The sequence below is a fragment of the Cavia porcellus genome, unplaced genomic scaffold (genome assembly GCF_034190915.1).
Source record: "Cavia porcellus strain 051 isolate PalLab524CR breed Dunkin Hartley unplaced genomic scaffold, mCavPor4.1 scaffold_1, whole genome shotgun sequence".
NCBI classification, from domain to species: Eukaryota; Metazoa; Chordata; class Mammalia; order Rodentia; family Caviidae; genus Cavia; species Cavia porcellus.
In genome coordinates this window covers 181113508-181130240 of record NW_026947484.1, presented here as the reverse complement: position 1 = coordinate 181130240, position 16733 = coordinate 181113508, and the positions used below count along the sequence as shown (strand labels likewise).

The 16733-nt window shown below is 38.5% G+C and overlaps 1 protein-coding gene across 7 annotated transcripts in view; it reads left to right on the top strand.

The window, feature by feature from the left end:
• Window positions 1-16733, top strand: part of Znf462 (zinc finger protein 462) — a 133366-nt gene that overhangs the window by 102443 nt on the left and 14190 nt on the right. For 6 of the 7 annotated variants that reach the window (XM_013153458.3, XM_023565538.2, XM_003470913.5 and 3 more), the window contains exon 10: window positions 7346-7569. The exons of the other annotated variant lie outside the window; for it this stretch is intronic. In XM_013153458.3, coding sequence (XP_013008912.1) covers window positions 7346-7569 — 224 coding nt within the window. The remainder of the gene's footprint in view (window positions 1-7345; window positions 7570-16733) is intronic. 7 annotated transcript variants of the gene reach the window in all.

Below are 16733 nucleotides of genomic sequence, written 5' to 3'. Positions count from 1 at the left end.
AAGGTTCCTAAAACGTGTAAATAGTTGTGATAGTGTATATTCTATTTATTGTAAATGTAATACTGGCTGAGTATCCCTTATCCAAAATGCCTAGGACCAGAATTATTTCCAGTTTTCTTTCCCCCTATTGAGGTCTGGTGTGCTCAGAGCTTTGCTACCTAAGAAGCCCAGTGACTTTTTTTTTTTTTTTTGAGGTTTTGAAATATGTACCTACACTTTACTAATCCAAAATGTACCAAAAAGCTTTTTTGAGCATCACTTTTGGTGTTGGATTTGGGTTTCAGATGTTCGCATTGGGGGTGCTGAAGAGTAAGTTTTGTAGAGCCAATGAGGGCTGGAATCACTTATCCAAGTGACGCAGCTGATAAGCAGTGGAGTCCTGAGCCAACCTGTCTTTTGATTCCATGTTTAATCACCTCACTTGCCACTGGTTGTTTACAAGCTCAGAATTCTGTTTACTTATGGAGAAAATTTTCTAAGTATCTAAATACTGCCCTTGGGAAGGTCAGAGAGCATCAATCTGAAGTTAGCATGAGCATTTGGAAATAAGGAACAACATTAATAACAACAGCAGTGGATACTGTTAGTGAGTGCTTACTAGGTAAGGGACATTGTGCTAGGTGCTTTATACCATGTATACCATGTATACAGAATTCTCAGCAGGCCCTGTGTGGTACATAAGAAAGTTCAGAAAGGCTCATCAGTTTATGGCATAAGGAGAAATGACACCAATGTAACCTAGCTGGGATCTGAACCCAAGTGTGTCTGACGCACAGCCCTTAGTTTTAATGAGAGATAGCACTTTCTCACCTGGGGGAAGGTGACATCACCTTGTTGGATGTTCTAGGGACTGTGTAGCTGGATCTGAGGCCATTATTATTCACGGTCCTGGAGGTCAGAGATGAGGACCACTGATGCACTGACAGCAGAGAATTCCAGGACAGCTGGATCTGCCATCTATCCTAGCCTTGGTCTGGTATCCTCAGTTCACAATGAAAGCTCAGTGGGAAGCTGGTCTTCCCATGTCAGGAGACACAGGATTGGATATCTACCCTATAATTCTGCACTGGAGCCGATCTCAGAGTAACAAGATGTGGTTTCTTCTACACCTGTGCACTTCCAGCTCTAAATAAACATCTTTGGTCTCTAGGATCTGCAGGATGAGATCTTTCTGAGGTCTTCGTTAATGAAAATACTTGGGATGAAAGGCAAGAAAAACAACTTCTGAACTGGCCCTGAGACAGCTACTACTGGCAAGAATAATTTCCATCACTTCTTGTCCAAACATATTGATATATTTAAGTAGAGAGAAAAGAGAAGAGCATGAGTTTCACTCGAAGGGAATCTGAATGAGAACTAACCAAAGATTCATGTTGGCTCTGGCAAAAGAGATGATACTGTTTGTTCGTGCATTCAGTGAATGTCCATTATGTGCTTGTTCCACACCTCGCTATGCTTGGTCGACTGGTCAAAAGGGGTATACAAGACCCAGGAGCTGCCTCCTTGAGGAAATGAACATGCATAGTGTGTCCAAGACAGTGTGTGATGAGTGTCCAGGAGTTATGTTTCTGTTCGGATAGAAAAAGGTGGTAAACAAAGACAGCTTTTAAACTAAGCCATTCATCACAGTACAGTTAGAGAAAACTCAAGGTGGAGTGGGCATATTAGTTTCCCATGGCTACCATAATAAATGACCACCAACGAGAAGTCTTAAAATAATGTATTCTCCCCCAGTTCTGGGGTCTAGAAGTATGAAATCAAGGTGTTGACAGTGCTGTGAGTCCCTCTGAAGGCAAGAGCAAAGACTGTTTCCTTACCTTTTCCTAACTTTTGATGGCATCCTAGGTTCCTCGGCATCCTTGGCTTACTCCTAACTTGATCTGCCTCTTCCTTGACCTCATTTCTTGCGTGTCTCTCGGTGCCTTCTCTTCTTTTAAGAGTACCAGTAAGTGAATTTAAGGCCCTCCTTAATCCAGTGTAACCTCATTTTGACTCGTTATATCTGTAGTGCCCCATGGCCCAGTAAAGGCACGTGCTGGAGTTTCAGGTGGATATATATGTTTGTGGGAGACACTATTCAACCCACTACTTGGGGAGAGGGAATGACTTAACAAACCATTGAGGTCAGTGGAAGCAAGATATGTTAACAGAATTGTATCACACTGTTCTGGGTGCTAGAAAATAGGATACTAGAAAAGTATGTTCTGGCTAAGTCATGGAGAGCTTGGAAACTAATACAGACATTGGACTCTGGAGACAGATAGTAGGCCAGGAAAATTTTTGAATAGATTGCCAATGAAACATTTGTTAAATATGATTTAACAAAAGTTGAAGCAAGGGGTTGGTAAATTCATACTTTTCAGGAACTATGGATTTAGGTCAGATCAACATTTGGTGAGACTGGCCATGATTTGATGAGTTTAGGAAAAAATTAAGCCCTCAGATTTAAATTTCAAAGTCAACAGTACACCTTTTTGTGGATTTTCTTTCATTTGAGCAACATTTGTTGAGCCATTGTTATGTGCTAGCAGTTTGTGTGTGCGTGTGTGTGTGCGTGTGGGTGTGTGTGTGTGGGGTGTGGCACTGGAAACTGAATCAGAGCCATGCACATGCTAACTAGGTAACAGTGTTTGAGGCTCTTGAGGGGACACAGCCATGAAGCGTCAAGTAAGGCTTGTACACTGAACGAATTTAACCTTAGTAAGAAAAGAGACACTAAACAAGAGAATAAGTAGTTTCATGAGCATATTTCTGTTCAGTTTATCACATTAACAACAAAATGCCTTCCAAACCTTCATCCATGGGAACCTGTACCCTTGATAGTAAACCTTAAAACTTGGCACAGACTGATTTTTGCGATGAAGCACAGTTTTGCCAAATATTTACATTGTGATTGCCCAGCCGTGTAATCCCTGCTCCGGTCTCAAGTTGGCATGTTAACTTAATGCTTTTCTTTTGCAGTAGGTATGCCAGTGCTAACCATATCTAAACCTAGCAGGTAGAAGTAGAGAATGGAAGTTACCTTCCCTAATTAACTAGCTATGTCATTTTTCTTTTGAGAAAAATATCTGCAGGAGATTGCCAGTTGTTTTTATTTAGTAAAACTATATGCTCTGTACCAACCTGACCAGATACCTTCTCCTGTTAGAAACAGAGGTGCCACTTGTTCTCTGTCTAGCTTGAGCGTGGCTGTCTAGCTAACATCACAGCATAGAACTTACTACCAATAGCTGCTTTGCTTGTATTTATGTGTGTCTACTTATGGTTTTATTTTAGCATGATCATAAATTAATAATGCTATTCTCTTGAGCACTTTGTTTTAATTATTCAGACTTTGTCACCTGTTTGTTAAGACTCACAGATGGACCTTTGGTTTGGCCCATCGAGGGACTCAGTTTCCTCGGGTGGTAATTGGTGTACCAACTTTATCTAAGTGAAGGACCTCCAGAGCTCTCTCTGTTTCTTTTAGACTTGACGTGTTCTAGGGGGGAAAAACCCCATATATGTTGGGGCTTGCCTGTCTGGAAGAATTTGTACTTGGACTCCACAGTGATGTGATATTCTGCTGATTTGGAAAGAAGTGACCCCTCTGTTGTTACGATGCTGCAGATTTTTCCACTGAGTTCCATACAACGTGATGGGGCGTACTTCTTGACTCCTGCGGCACCTTAGGACACAGGTGTTTCAGTGTAGTATTCCTTAGATCTAGCCTCCTGGGCTTTATGTTCCTGTGTGGCACCAGGCATCTTTTGAGTAAGACATGAGAGACACAATCCATCTTATAGTCAAACGAGTGAAGTCATAATATTTTTGCAGGCAGTACTGAAAGCTGAGTCACAATGAGTGTGATTCAGGCCTTGATTTCATACCCAAGGTAATTTTGAGAAGTGTGAAGTCAAGAAAGACCCACAGTTGTCACTGCCCCCACAGAAAAAAAGCGCTCAGCACTGAGTTGCTATAGCCAAGGCAGGACCTGGAAACATTCCAGTCTTTGACTTTATGTCCTTCACTTGCCTGGGTAATGAATAACCTCATTCAGAAAACACCATTGGTCATTTGCCCACCTTTCAAAGTCTGCCTTTTAAAAAAATCTTGGTTATCTTAGCCCTGTTTTTGGAAAGAAAGAAAGGTTAACTTTTTTCTGAAATTGATGTCATAGTAAAATTCCCTACAAGTGAGACATTTGGTATACTGGTGATAGCTTAATATGAAAATGGGAAGTCACATTTCTGAGTAAGCAAGTGGAGAAATGACTTTCCAGCAGTTACAAAAGGTACCTGAAATACATTCAGCTATAAGTGGTTACTTCAAAACTCTATAGTCTTCTCCTGTTTTAAAATAGTAGGTATAAAGTCTTCTCCTATTTTAAAATAATTGGCCGACAGATTGGAAGCTCCCAGAGAGTTCTTTGAATGGTGGAGGGGGCAGGTTCTGGCTGAGGTCAGATCTGTGCTTCCAGATTACCAACCCATGCTAAACTAGAGATGTGACTTTGAGGAAGTATCTTAATTGATCACTTCTCAATTTCCATGTCCACAAACTGAATGAAGCAAAACTTACTTTATAGAGTATTATGAAGCTAAGAAGTCACTGTGAGGTATAGAACACCTAACTGTGCTTCAAACATGGGGGGTACTTAATAAATTACAGTGTGCATAATTATTATTATTATTTGAACTCCAGGGCATTATTCTGAGTATTCATGACTTTGTGTAAAGTTCACTTAGATACACATAATGAAATTAGAAACTGCAAAGAAAATTTAACCAAAGTGGTAGAGGAATTGAAAAAAAGAACCATAAAAAGTTCCAAAGAGCTGATTATTTATTTACAATGGGAAGTGAAGGCAGAGAGGGGCAAAACGAGTGTCTTCTGTGTGTTTGGGACACCATTATGTGGAAAGCTACACCCAGCTGATCTCCATCTCCACGGAGGTCAACACAACCAAGGCCAGTGGGACAGACGAGAGCTGAAGAATGAATGAGAAAGTAGCAGAGATGGCACAGTGAAAATTAGGAACCACAGAGACCAAGGGCATTTGCAGTCTCAAGGAAGGAAGGTGCCAGAAGAGGTCTTCTTCCTGTGAGTCCTGCATTCCACTGTGCACCAGGCCCCTGGTTCACACCACTGCTCGCATCTCCTGCCATGCCACCACCTTGCTCACGAGTCATGCTAAGGATTGCTTCACACAGAGCAATGAGAGGTGATCCCTTCTGCTTTGCTTACTAAAGCAGTGGTTCTCATCTGGGCTCACTCTTGCGTCCTAGGGGCACATTAGTCTGCAGACATTTTTGGTTGTCACAAGACAGGAGGAAGTGGGTAGCATTTAGTGGTTGGAGACCACGATGCTGATGAACATCCTGCAGTGCACAGGCCAGCCCCTTAGTACAAAGAGTTGTCCAACCCCAAAATGCCAATCACACTGCTGTCAAGAAACCCTAACTGGGTTGGGGATTTAGTTCAGCTGCATAAGTGCCTGCCTTGCAAGCATGCAATTATGAGTTCAATCCCCAGTACTAAAAAAAAAAAAAAAAAACCCTAAGTTAGAATAAGAGTCTATTCTAGCATGGGTTCCTTAGGACTCACCATTATGCCAAAGCTTTTTTTTCCCCTCCATTTACACCAAACCAAGCCGTGGGACTGAATGGTTAGAAGACTGTTAAGCATTTTCTATTCTAAGAAATGTGTGGATTACATTATAATGAAGTGTTTCTTAGCTGTCTGCTATACTTTGGTTTAAAAATATTTATATTTCTAAATAAGCAATTGACTGTATAGGGAAAATAACATATGCATTAGAGCTGCAGGGTGTGGTACAGACACCAACCTCGCACTTCCTCTGCCTAGCATTTTGCTAGCCAATTAATTACTGCATTCACGGACTCCCAAGGCAGTGACTGCCCTGAAGTTAGACAGTGGTTGAGTCTAAGGCATGACATTGGGCAGGAAAATTCCCCAGGGGCGGAATAGGGACCAACAACAAAGGGCAGACTGGAGAAGCCAGTCACATAGGCTCCCAAAACACTGATGTTCTAGAAATGCTGCCATGCCATTCAGCAGCTCTGGGAATAAATCACGCTTTCTTGACTTAATAATACATTGCTGTTTCTAAATAATATAAGTATATGTTGTGTGCATCCATTTGTAAACTTTTGGAGTCTTCTGAATTCCAGACACAGCATGAAAACACACGCTATATTTGATTCTTGCATAAATAGCACAGATTTTAATTTTATCCCAGTTATGGATATCTGGCACGTGCGCTGATACTCTGGGCAGACTGGTGTGAAATTTAATTTGAGCAGTTAAATACAAGGGTGAGGGAGTGCAAAATAAACAAGCACATGCATTTCCAGCCCTGCAGCATTTGGTATGTTAATGGGAGAAGCACTCAAGTCCTTACTGTCTTTTAGTTTCTTCCCATTGTGACAATGAGATGAAGGTGGTGTGAAAGACAGGGTCCTCTGTCTCCCGCAGGACCTCTGCTTCCCCTGGATGCTGCCTGCAGCCATTTCATGTGAGAGCTCATCACAGTTGAAGTTGTACTGAGAGAAAGTGTGCAGGTTCCTTTGTTTTTCTGATTTGCTATTAGATTAGGGAATCTCTTGGTTTTAGAATAGGAGGCGAGCCACCTTGTGAACAGCTTAAAAGGAGAAATAGCAATGGGTTTGGAAATAGCGACAGTAATGGCTCTGCTGTGAGGCAGACCTGGTTCACATCTCAGCTTTGCCAGTGACATTGGCTGTGAGCTTTGGAGAGTTACTAAAATATTCTGTTCCTCGTTTCACTTATTGTGAAAACAGGAATAATACCAGCCTCACAGAGGTGCTGGGAGGGAGGTGCTAATACAGTGGTAGCACACAGGTCCCCAGGTAATATCTACTTCCTCCTCTCTTACCGAAATCTATAGATCCAGCTGCAGTAACATTTGTGAAGGGAGAAGGGCTTGCTAATGGTTATTATCGATAACCATTAATGTTGGTAAACATGACAGCCATGCCCATTCCTGCCCTCCCCTTGGCCACATCCTCCTTTCAACCTGCCCCACCTGTTTTTATAGGTCATTTGAGGTGTTTAGTATACAGAGCCTTGGTCTTTAAAACACTTATACCAGAAAAATGTGTTGATTGGAGGCTTGGGGTAGAGCAGTGAGAGAGAAAGAGAAAAAGTGTGTGTGCGTGCGTGTGTGTGTGTGTGTGTGTGTGTGTGGATCACAAATCCAGACCCGTGAGAAGTAGCAACATTGACGGGGTGAGTTTCTAATATTCCAAAAAAAAGAAAAACAAAAAACATCTGCTTGCCATCAGTAAAAATGCCCATCTTTCCATTCAATTTGTCTCCACAGAAGAGCGAGTTGTCCCCATTGAAGTGTGCCGTTCCAAACTATCAAAATACTTGCAGGGAGTAGTTTTCCGCTGTGATAAGTGTACCTTCACCTGCTCCAGTGACGAGAGCCTCCAGCAACACATAGAAAAGCACAATGAACTGAAACCTTACAAATGCCAGCTCTGCTACTATGAGACCAAGCACACGGAGGAACTGGACAGTCACCTTCGGGATGAGCATAAGGTACTTGCCCAGGACTTCCTGTCTCCCGCCCTCCGCACTCCAGAGGGGAGGGGGCTAGTGGGGAGACAGGCGACTTTTGTCATACCCACTGTGTACCAGACAGAGACATACGCTAAAATAATTTTTGAAGTGGAGTTTAGTTTTTGATAATAAAAGAAATCGGAGGTCATTTTAGAGAACTGTAAAACATAAGAGGAAAGGCAAATCACCCATATCCCAAATCTGATTGCTTGACATGTTTGGTCTCTTTTCTATACCCATTTTCACTTGTTTTACACAATTCTGAGTGTACTCTACCAAAAAATATTGTATCTTGACTTTTAAAAAAAATCCTGACAATATTTTTCTAGATTGTCACAAAGGTTGGCAAACGTCTATAAGGACCACAGAGTAAATATTTTAGGTGTTACAGGTCATTGGTGGCATCCGTAGCAACTACTCAAGTCTGCCATTATAGCAAGAAGCCATATGCGATACATAAATGCATGAGTGTGGCAGATCCATTAAAACTTTATTTACAAAAATAAGCAACAATCTATGGGCCCATAATTGCTGACCCCTATTTGTCTGATAGGTCATTATGTCCCTTAGTTAAGTAGGTTGCTTCTAACATTTGCAAAGGCATCATCATATATATCTGAATAGCACAAGGATTGTAAAATAGGCTTTATTTAGAGAACATAATTGGTGATTTAAAAACCAGACATGAAATAGAGGATTTGTGAGGGGGAAAAAAAAAATTCTCTTCCAAAGTTTTTGAGCAGAGCATCAGATTTATACAGGACAACTTCTTTACTCTGCACAGTTTACCTGGCATATCATGAGCCAACATGATTATTTATGATTGGAGGTATTGCCCTCACTACAAGAGGAGCTATGGTTAGTATTTGCTTGAGGAAAATACAGTGGTTTCGGTTCGCGAATTTGATTCTTACCACAATTCTGGTCACAAACCAAATTAGAAGAGAACCAAATCAGATTAAATGATTAAGTTCAATGTTGATCTTAAGGGAAAATTTGATTCAGTGCTTATCCAGTTTGGTTTGCAGCCAGAATCATAGAGAGAATTGAGCTCCTGAACTGGGATACCACTTCACTTTATTGAAATCCTTTGTGATGAACTGAGTCCAAAACATCTCTTAAGTGCTCACTTAAGGCACAATGAAAAGCTGTTTCGGTGTGGTTTCCATTTCCTTTGCTCTGCATCCTTATTAGCTCTGCTTTTCTGGCTGTACAAACCTAGATTATAAAGATTTTAGTCTGAAACGTTGAGATCTAAGTCTTGGAATGGAACTTTGGTAGCGTTGAGATGGATGCTGAGTTTTGTCTCTTGTCCACAATTTAATGGTTTTATGTCAGCTTTACTGCTTTGGAATGTATTGACTTTCCAATATTTGCCCAACAATTGAAGGTAGGGAAGGAAACCTGAACTGTACCACTTAAAAATTTCAATATGTTTTCTAATTCATACTTTTTGAGCATTCCTAACCCAGACATAAGGAGAAATCATTTGTTTCACGCTGGGCTTTCTATATTTATTTACACATATTTATGTAAGCAGCTTTTTTGTTTTTCATGATGCTTAAATCTTCAAGTGATTATTTTAGGGCATAACAAATCAGGAAGATAAATTCTTCTTCAGTTGCTGTCACTGGGGAAGTAGCTTATAAGTGAAATACAGAGTATGTTAGAAACCATGGCACACACAGAATCATGAACTTCCTGAGCAGTGGGTGGAACGGGGAGACTAGAATGTGGGGCAGGGAAATAGTTTGCTCTGGAGTGTCAGAGAAAAAAAGACCTAGGTTTTAATGTTGTCTCCACCATTTGTTGGATGTGCTTTTGGAAGTTACTTAAATATGTAAGTGTGTTTGTTTTCTGATTTGTAAATGGTAATTGCTACACCATTCTCAAAAGTTTTGTAAGATCAGCTGAAGCCCTGGCATTTCCCATGGTTGAAGAGTGTGTCCTCCACAGGGTATTTGTGAATTGAACAAGTATAACAGTGGTTGTACCCATCATAAAGTCACTTAGGTTCTCAAAGACCTGGAATATGTTTTAAAATCACCAATTATATCTGCATTTTAGACAGTCTTGAATGTTAGATTTTTACTGTCATATTCTTTTTCTCATGGTTGACTTGTTTATTAATCCCACTAAACACCTAATCAAAGCAAAAGAATTGCCACTTTCAACCTATCTAATGACTTTCATCTTTGTCTCCGTTGTTAAGTTCATGAAACTCGTGCTTATTACTGATATCAACACTTTTCCTTTTCTCATTTTCTATTCCTTTTTTCCTAAATGATGAGTGCAAAGCACAATTAAACTTTTTAAAATAATTGTCCAGACATTTATTTTGTAATTAAAGATAGCAGTACTAATGAAACTGAATTTTTAGTTGATAGACAATGGCATTACACACTAACTGAAAATGATAATTTGTTAGGATGAATGCATGCAAAAGTCTGATCTTGGCATTTATAAAAGAAGCATAGAGTATCAATGTACTAAAAAGTTTGCTGACAGTTCAAATATAAAAGTTAAGGACTGTAGACAAAAGACAAAGAATTAAAGGTCTAAGAAATATAATCAGTTTTATCTATAGACAGTATAATCTTGGTAACCAGAAAACCTTGATGAATCTACAAGAAGCTACTAGAATACCAGTGACTTTGACAAGTTTGCAGACTATAAAATCAATATATAAAAATGTAATTATATATTGTTATATACTAGTAGTGGACGACCTGAAAATGAATGCTAAATAACATCCAAAAAAAATAATATGCTTAAGAATAAATCTAAACAGAACTACCAGAGCTACAGTAAAAACTAAAAACAGTTGCAGAGAGAAATTCTAAATTATTATAATATGTACCATGTTAATGGATTATAAATTTTTTATTTATTTATTTATTTTTCCAGTATCAAGGATCAAACTCACGACCTCACACTTGCCAGGCAGGTGCTTATGCCACTGAGCTAAATCCCCGGATTATAAACTTTAATACTGATAATTCTCACCAAACTGATTTATAGATCCAGCATAGACTATCAAACTAGAAAGTTTTTTGGTACAAATTAAAAGGCTGATCCTAAAAGTTACATGGAAATGCAAAAGATTTATAATAATCTAAACAGGACAGAAAAAAGAAAAAATTGGAGGACTCACCCTTCTTGCTTTCAAAACTTACTGTAAAGCTACAATAATTAAGAGTAAATGATATTCTGATATGAATAGATGGAGCATAAGAGAAAGTCCACTGCCATATATGAAGTCAACTGGTTTTCATAAAAAGTCACAAAGTAATAAGAAGCAATGTGTTTTTTCAAAACAGTACTGGAACAGTTGGATTTCACGCACAAATTAAGAGCCTTGATACAACTACTCTACATCAAAATCCAATCAAAATGTGAGTTAAAACTATAAAAATGTGATAGTGAATTAAGGAAAGTTCTCAGATACAACACAAAATATATAGACATTAAAAGAAAAAAGTAATAAATTTGGTGTCACCAATTTAAACATTGTTCTTCAAAAGATATCATAATGAAAATGAAAAGGCAAGCAGCAGATCAGAAGCAAATATTTGCAAAGTAATTACGTAAGAAAGGGCTTTGACCAAAATATACAAAGAATCCTTACAACTCAGTAATGAGAAGATGAGCAACTCAATTAAAAATGAACAAAAGATATAAACAGATTCCTTATGAAAGATGTTATACAAATGGAAAACAAAGACATAAAAAGATGTTTAACAAGATTCACTACTGGAAAAATAAAAAATTAAACAGAGATAAGATTTTACCATTGTGCCCTATTGAATGGCAAAAATTAAGAAAGTACCAAAATGTTGGCAAGAATTTGGTAAAACTGGGAATCTCATACATTGCTGCCGGAGTGTAAAATGGTATAATCACTTTGCATTTAAAAGCATCTGACCGACAATCCTACTCTAGTGAGCAATAAGCAAACTGTGTTGTGCTGTATTCATCCAGCGAAATGCTACTTATCAGTGAAAAAGAACGCACTCCAGTGATACATCGGTTCACAAACTCAATTCTCTCCTTGATTCTGATCTGAAACCAAACTGGGTGAGAACTGAATCACATTTCCCTAAGTCAACATTGACCCTAACCATTGAATTTTATTTGGCTCTTATCCACTTCAATTTGCAGCCAGGATCATGGAAGGAATCAGGTTCATGAACTGAGATATCACTTACTGATATTTCACAACATGGATGAATCTCAAATCGTATTAGGTGAACAGAAGCCAGACACAAAAGACTAGATACAGTACAATTCTACATGAAATTTCTTGAGACTTCAAAATTATAGAAACAGTAGCTCACAGGTCAAAAGCAAGAGTTGATTTCAAAAAATATGAAGAAATTTCTCAGACTGTTCAAAGTGTGGAAATGTATAAATTCAATAAACAGCATTGTGGTTCACTTATGACAGACAAATGTTATGGTTAGTAATTACGCCTCAATAGTCCAAACCCAAACACATAATAGGTCTTCAGTAAATGTTTATTTCCTATGGTCTTTTTCTAAACATGTTGATCCTCGGAACCAATAGGCCCAGATACTCAAGATCCAGATTCATGTATAAACTGTCAAAAGTCAAATGGAAAATAAATAAAGCAGTTAGTTCTGAGCTGATGTTCACAAATTATTTTTTTCAGGAAGACTGTCTTGACTGCATTGCTCATTGCATTCTCTCATGAAAAATAATAGCTTTGGATGATTTTGTACAGTAGAGAAAACTCTATAGAAGAAACTAAGACCCTGCAGGATGTATTTTTCAGTTGAAAGATTTCATTAAAAAGAGCTGGACATTCAAACCCAGACATCTGAGTTTTGCCTGCAAAGGTGGTAAACCTCAGGAACATATCTAAAGATGTCAGGCCGTATCGTTCATGGCTAGGACAAAATACTGGTAACAGCAGGAAGGGTCCTTGAAGTCAAATATATCATTCCATTTAAGGTCCAAAATGTCAAGCCCACTTGATGTGGGCTGCCATGTTTATCCTCAGAAGCCAAAGTGCAGTAGAGAAAGGATGACAATGAGAACCCTCATTTTATAGGTGACAAACAGAAGCTTGTTCTCCTAGACCTTTATCTTTGTGCCAGCGAGCAAGGACTCAGTTGTAATCTCGTGGGATCTAAAGTAAACCAGGCAGGCAATTTTTCTTTATCATCCTTTGACTCCCTGTCTTTTTCTGATCTCACTAGGTTCTCTGGAAGATTATTTTATTTTGTCTTATCGGTCTTTCCCTGTTTCTCTCTCTCTCTCTCTCTCTCTCTCTCTCTCTCTCTCTCTCTCTCTTTCTCTCTTTCTCTTTCTCTTTCCCCACATACACACACACACTGAAATATCTGTCAGTAATACTCTCTGTTAGCCGTTCTGATAAGAAATGAAAGCTTAGCATTTGCAGGAACCTTAAATTCTTGGGAAGAAACAAATCTTATACTTCTCTCATTAAAAAAAAAAAAACACATAGACTTTTTTTTGGAAGAAAATTTAAGTATATCCAATACCTTGTTAATGATCTTTATGGTACTAAAGTCTCTTTGCTAGTTTAAGGAACATAAAAATATATTATCTCTAAGTTGGTTTGCTCATAAAATTGTCATGTTCGATATATTAAACTTAGAAGGATAGTCTATTCAGGCAATACACATTCACTAATTAAATTTACTTTGAAATGTTTTTAATTTTTTATACAAATAGGGCCTCAGGCGACTGAACTCTAAAAACCTCATCTTTTACATTTTGCCAGTTTGAGGGAAGTGTAGAATATTAAGCCCAAAAAGGTTCACCAATCTTTTTGTTTTCCAGTAAAATCTTCAGTTTTCTAGGCTATACAAGTATCAATGGAAATACAAATCATATAGAACACTAGTTTTCAGAAATGAGAATAAATGTTTAAAAGACCTCCCCCGATTCCTTGGACCACATTTGTGTGTTTTTGGATTGCATTTAATGTCTGAACTAAATTATTACATTTCTGCCACCTGAAGCGTTCTGAGTGTGTCATTTCATTCTGCTTTTCCATATTTGAGTTTTGTTTTTTCAGTGATAGATCTGTTGTTTTCACATGTTTTAGAAATCAGAAATAGATGGACAAGAAGATTTATAATTTTAGAAGATGCAGTTTACCTGTAAACTTTGAAACCCTGATTTCTGCTCACTACCCTGGTAAAAGTTGATCGCTTGTCCTCCCAAGCTCCCTCGAGGCATTTCTCCTTCTTCTGAAGGCATGTTCCTCTCTTCCCTCCCGAAAGCTAACATGAAGCCAAGTATGTGATAGAATCTCAATAATAGCCATTTATTAAATAAATCAGTGAATGAGATCACTTTCCAAATAAGAAGTTTAAGTATCCGTTTGTTCAGCTGGGCAAAGTGGGGCAACATCATCAGCATCAGTACCTGTGCATTACAGGCTCAGAAGCTTGGTAACTGCTCAGTTGGCCAAGGCGAACCTCTGAGACTCGTAATGGTCACTTTCACCTGGCTTTCTTGAGAACTTCCATCTGCAGTTTTGTCAAGATTCTCCAAATGAGTTGACTTAGTTTGGACTTTGGCCAATTTAGGTCTGGAAAAAAATAGGTTATCTGATTTTATAGAAATTCTTCTTGATTCTGTGCATCTTACCATCCTTGGTACTTTAGTATCCTTTATTCTTACTGTCCATGAAAGGATTATTTTGAAGAAAACTTCTCAAAGGATCCTACTACACTCACCCATCAGATTTTGCAGAAGGACACTATTGTCAGTATTTTTCTTTGTTTATCCTGTGTTCCACTAGTACAACCATGGCAATTTTCACATATTTTGTGAGTAATTTGGCCTTTTTTTTTTTTTTTTTTTTTGAGACTGTGTCTTTCTATGTAGTCCAGGCTGACCCTAAATAAGTAGCTTTAATCACTTGTTTTATGTTCTGTTTTCTTCATCTCAAATAAGAAGAATAATGCATATCTTACACACTGGTCTCAGAACTTAAGCAATACAAGTAAAAACTGTTGAATGTTTTTAGCACATAGAATATAGTAGGTAAGGATAAATACAAGATATTTCAGAAAGTGTCCAGTTATATTCTGTCATTAATAAATTTATTTCATAGGACGCAAAAGAATGGCAATATTATGATTCTTTGTACTTTGGGATCTCTCACGGGATTTCAGGTTACCGGTAAAGTCAGAGAGCATTTATTGTGTGTCAGCTGCAGGGCTGACCTTATACTCTGCACTGAGCATATAAAGCTAAAGAAGAAAGGTTTGCCCTAGGAGAGTTTATAAACAAACAAGGCAAGAAAGGCTTGAAGAGTCAGAACCCTGCATGTTTTGTGCTTGATAAAGGTGTCTATAAAATTAGAGGACAGCACAGTGCTGAACAAATATGATTTCCTAGCTCATCTTCTGTAATATTTTAATACTGCATTTGTGGTTTGTTTGACTGAATGCCTTTTCTCTTTCTTTTCCACCCAGCTTTATTGAGGTATATTTGACAAATAAAATCGTATATATTTGGGGTGCCGAGAGTGATGCTTTGATAGATGTGAAGAAAAGAGAACTCTTGTGCACTATTGGTGGGAAAGTAAATTAGTATAACTATTATACAAAATGCTATGGAGTTTCCTCAAGAAATTAAAAATGGAACTACCATGTGATTGAGAAATTCTGTGCTCCCATTGTTCATAATACTGATACATGAAGACAATTTAAATGTGTACTGGCACATGAATAAAGAAAATGTGACATGCGTACCAAATGGAATATTATTTGGCCAGAAAAAAATAAAGAAATCCCACCATTCATAACAGCATGGAAGAATGTTGAATGTCCTTTTTTGAAACTTACAAGCACTCTGACTGAAGTTCTCCTACCTGAGAACTCAAAAACAAAAAAATCTATGCAGGTACCCTTGACAATCTTCCACTAACAATACAAACAATATTTGTTTGTATTGTTTGTATTCCACTTCATACAAACAATATTTGGCTGAAATTTTTCTTGCTAATTTCTTTCCCTCCTCCCTATTTCAATTTTCAAAGGCATGCAAAGAAGATCTGCAGGATATACCCCCTGATATTATAAGCCTATGGTTAGCAAACATGACCAACTGGCCTAAACCACCTGATTTTATAAAAATGTCCTATATTCTAAAAAGAGGTTTCAACATCTTTAAATAATTGGGAAAAAAATGAAAGCATAATCTCTTCTAACAGGTGAAATTACATGAAATTTGGATTCCGTTAACTCAAAGTTGACTGGAATACAGCCGTACCTACCTATTTATGTATTGCTTATGGTGGATTTTGTGCTACAACAATTGAGTAGTTGTGACAGAGACGATATGGTCCAGATAGCTTAAAATATTTATCTGTCTCTTTACAGAAAAGCTTTGCCAGCCTGTGTGATAAGTCATCTAAATTCTTCGCAGCCCGGCACGTTCTTAGTTTCTGGAGAATGGGCAGTGGTGATGGGAGAGGCAGGTCAGCGTTTCCCATGTTCCTTGCTGTCGCTCTCTCTAGAAAGAAAACATTCACTTTGGTTATTCTTTTTAACAAAGGATCCGATGTTAGCTAGCATGGGCATCCCGAGTGGATGTCTCCTTTCAAAGGTATGAATGTTAGGTGACAGGTGGAGGAACCCTAAAGCCCTGAAACTCTAGAAAGGTCTAGTGTGCTTTCTGTGTTCTCATCTGCCCCACCTGATGCCCGCAGTGTAGTCTAAAGGCAGTGGTGTCTGGTTCTCCTCTGTCACTAACCAGCATATTTATGTCAGTCTCTCTTAGAAGCCTGGAATTGCCACACTAGCACAGTATGAAAATACATGTTTAACTTGGTAATTGTTTTACAGCATGTTAGAACAGACCGTAAGTGTGGGCCTGTGTGCTAGGAAAAGATCCAAGTCATTTTGGTGAATAGTTAAAAAACCAACAAATAGCAAAATGAATTTGTGAAGGTTGCACATTAGACCAGTGTGGAGGGGGTTTCACAGCGTCGTCACTTTCCTGTTCGGGGTTCAGCATCTGCTGGTCACGGTCGCTTCATCTCACATTCTTAGTGCACCGCCGACTTCAGCAGACCTGGGTTAGTGGCCTGAGCAGGATGCTGGGTTAGTGAATATTCAGAAGTGACCCTCACAAGT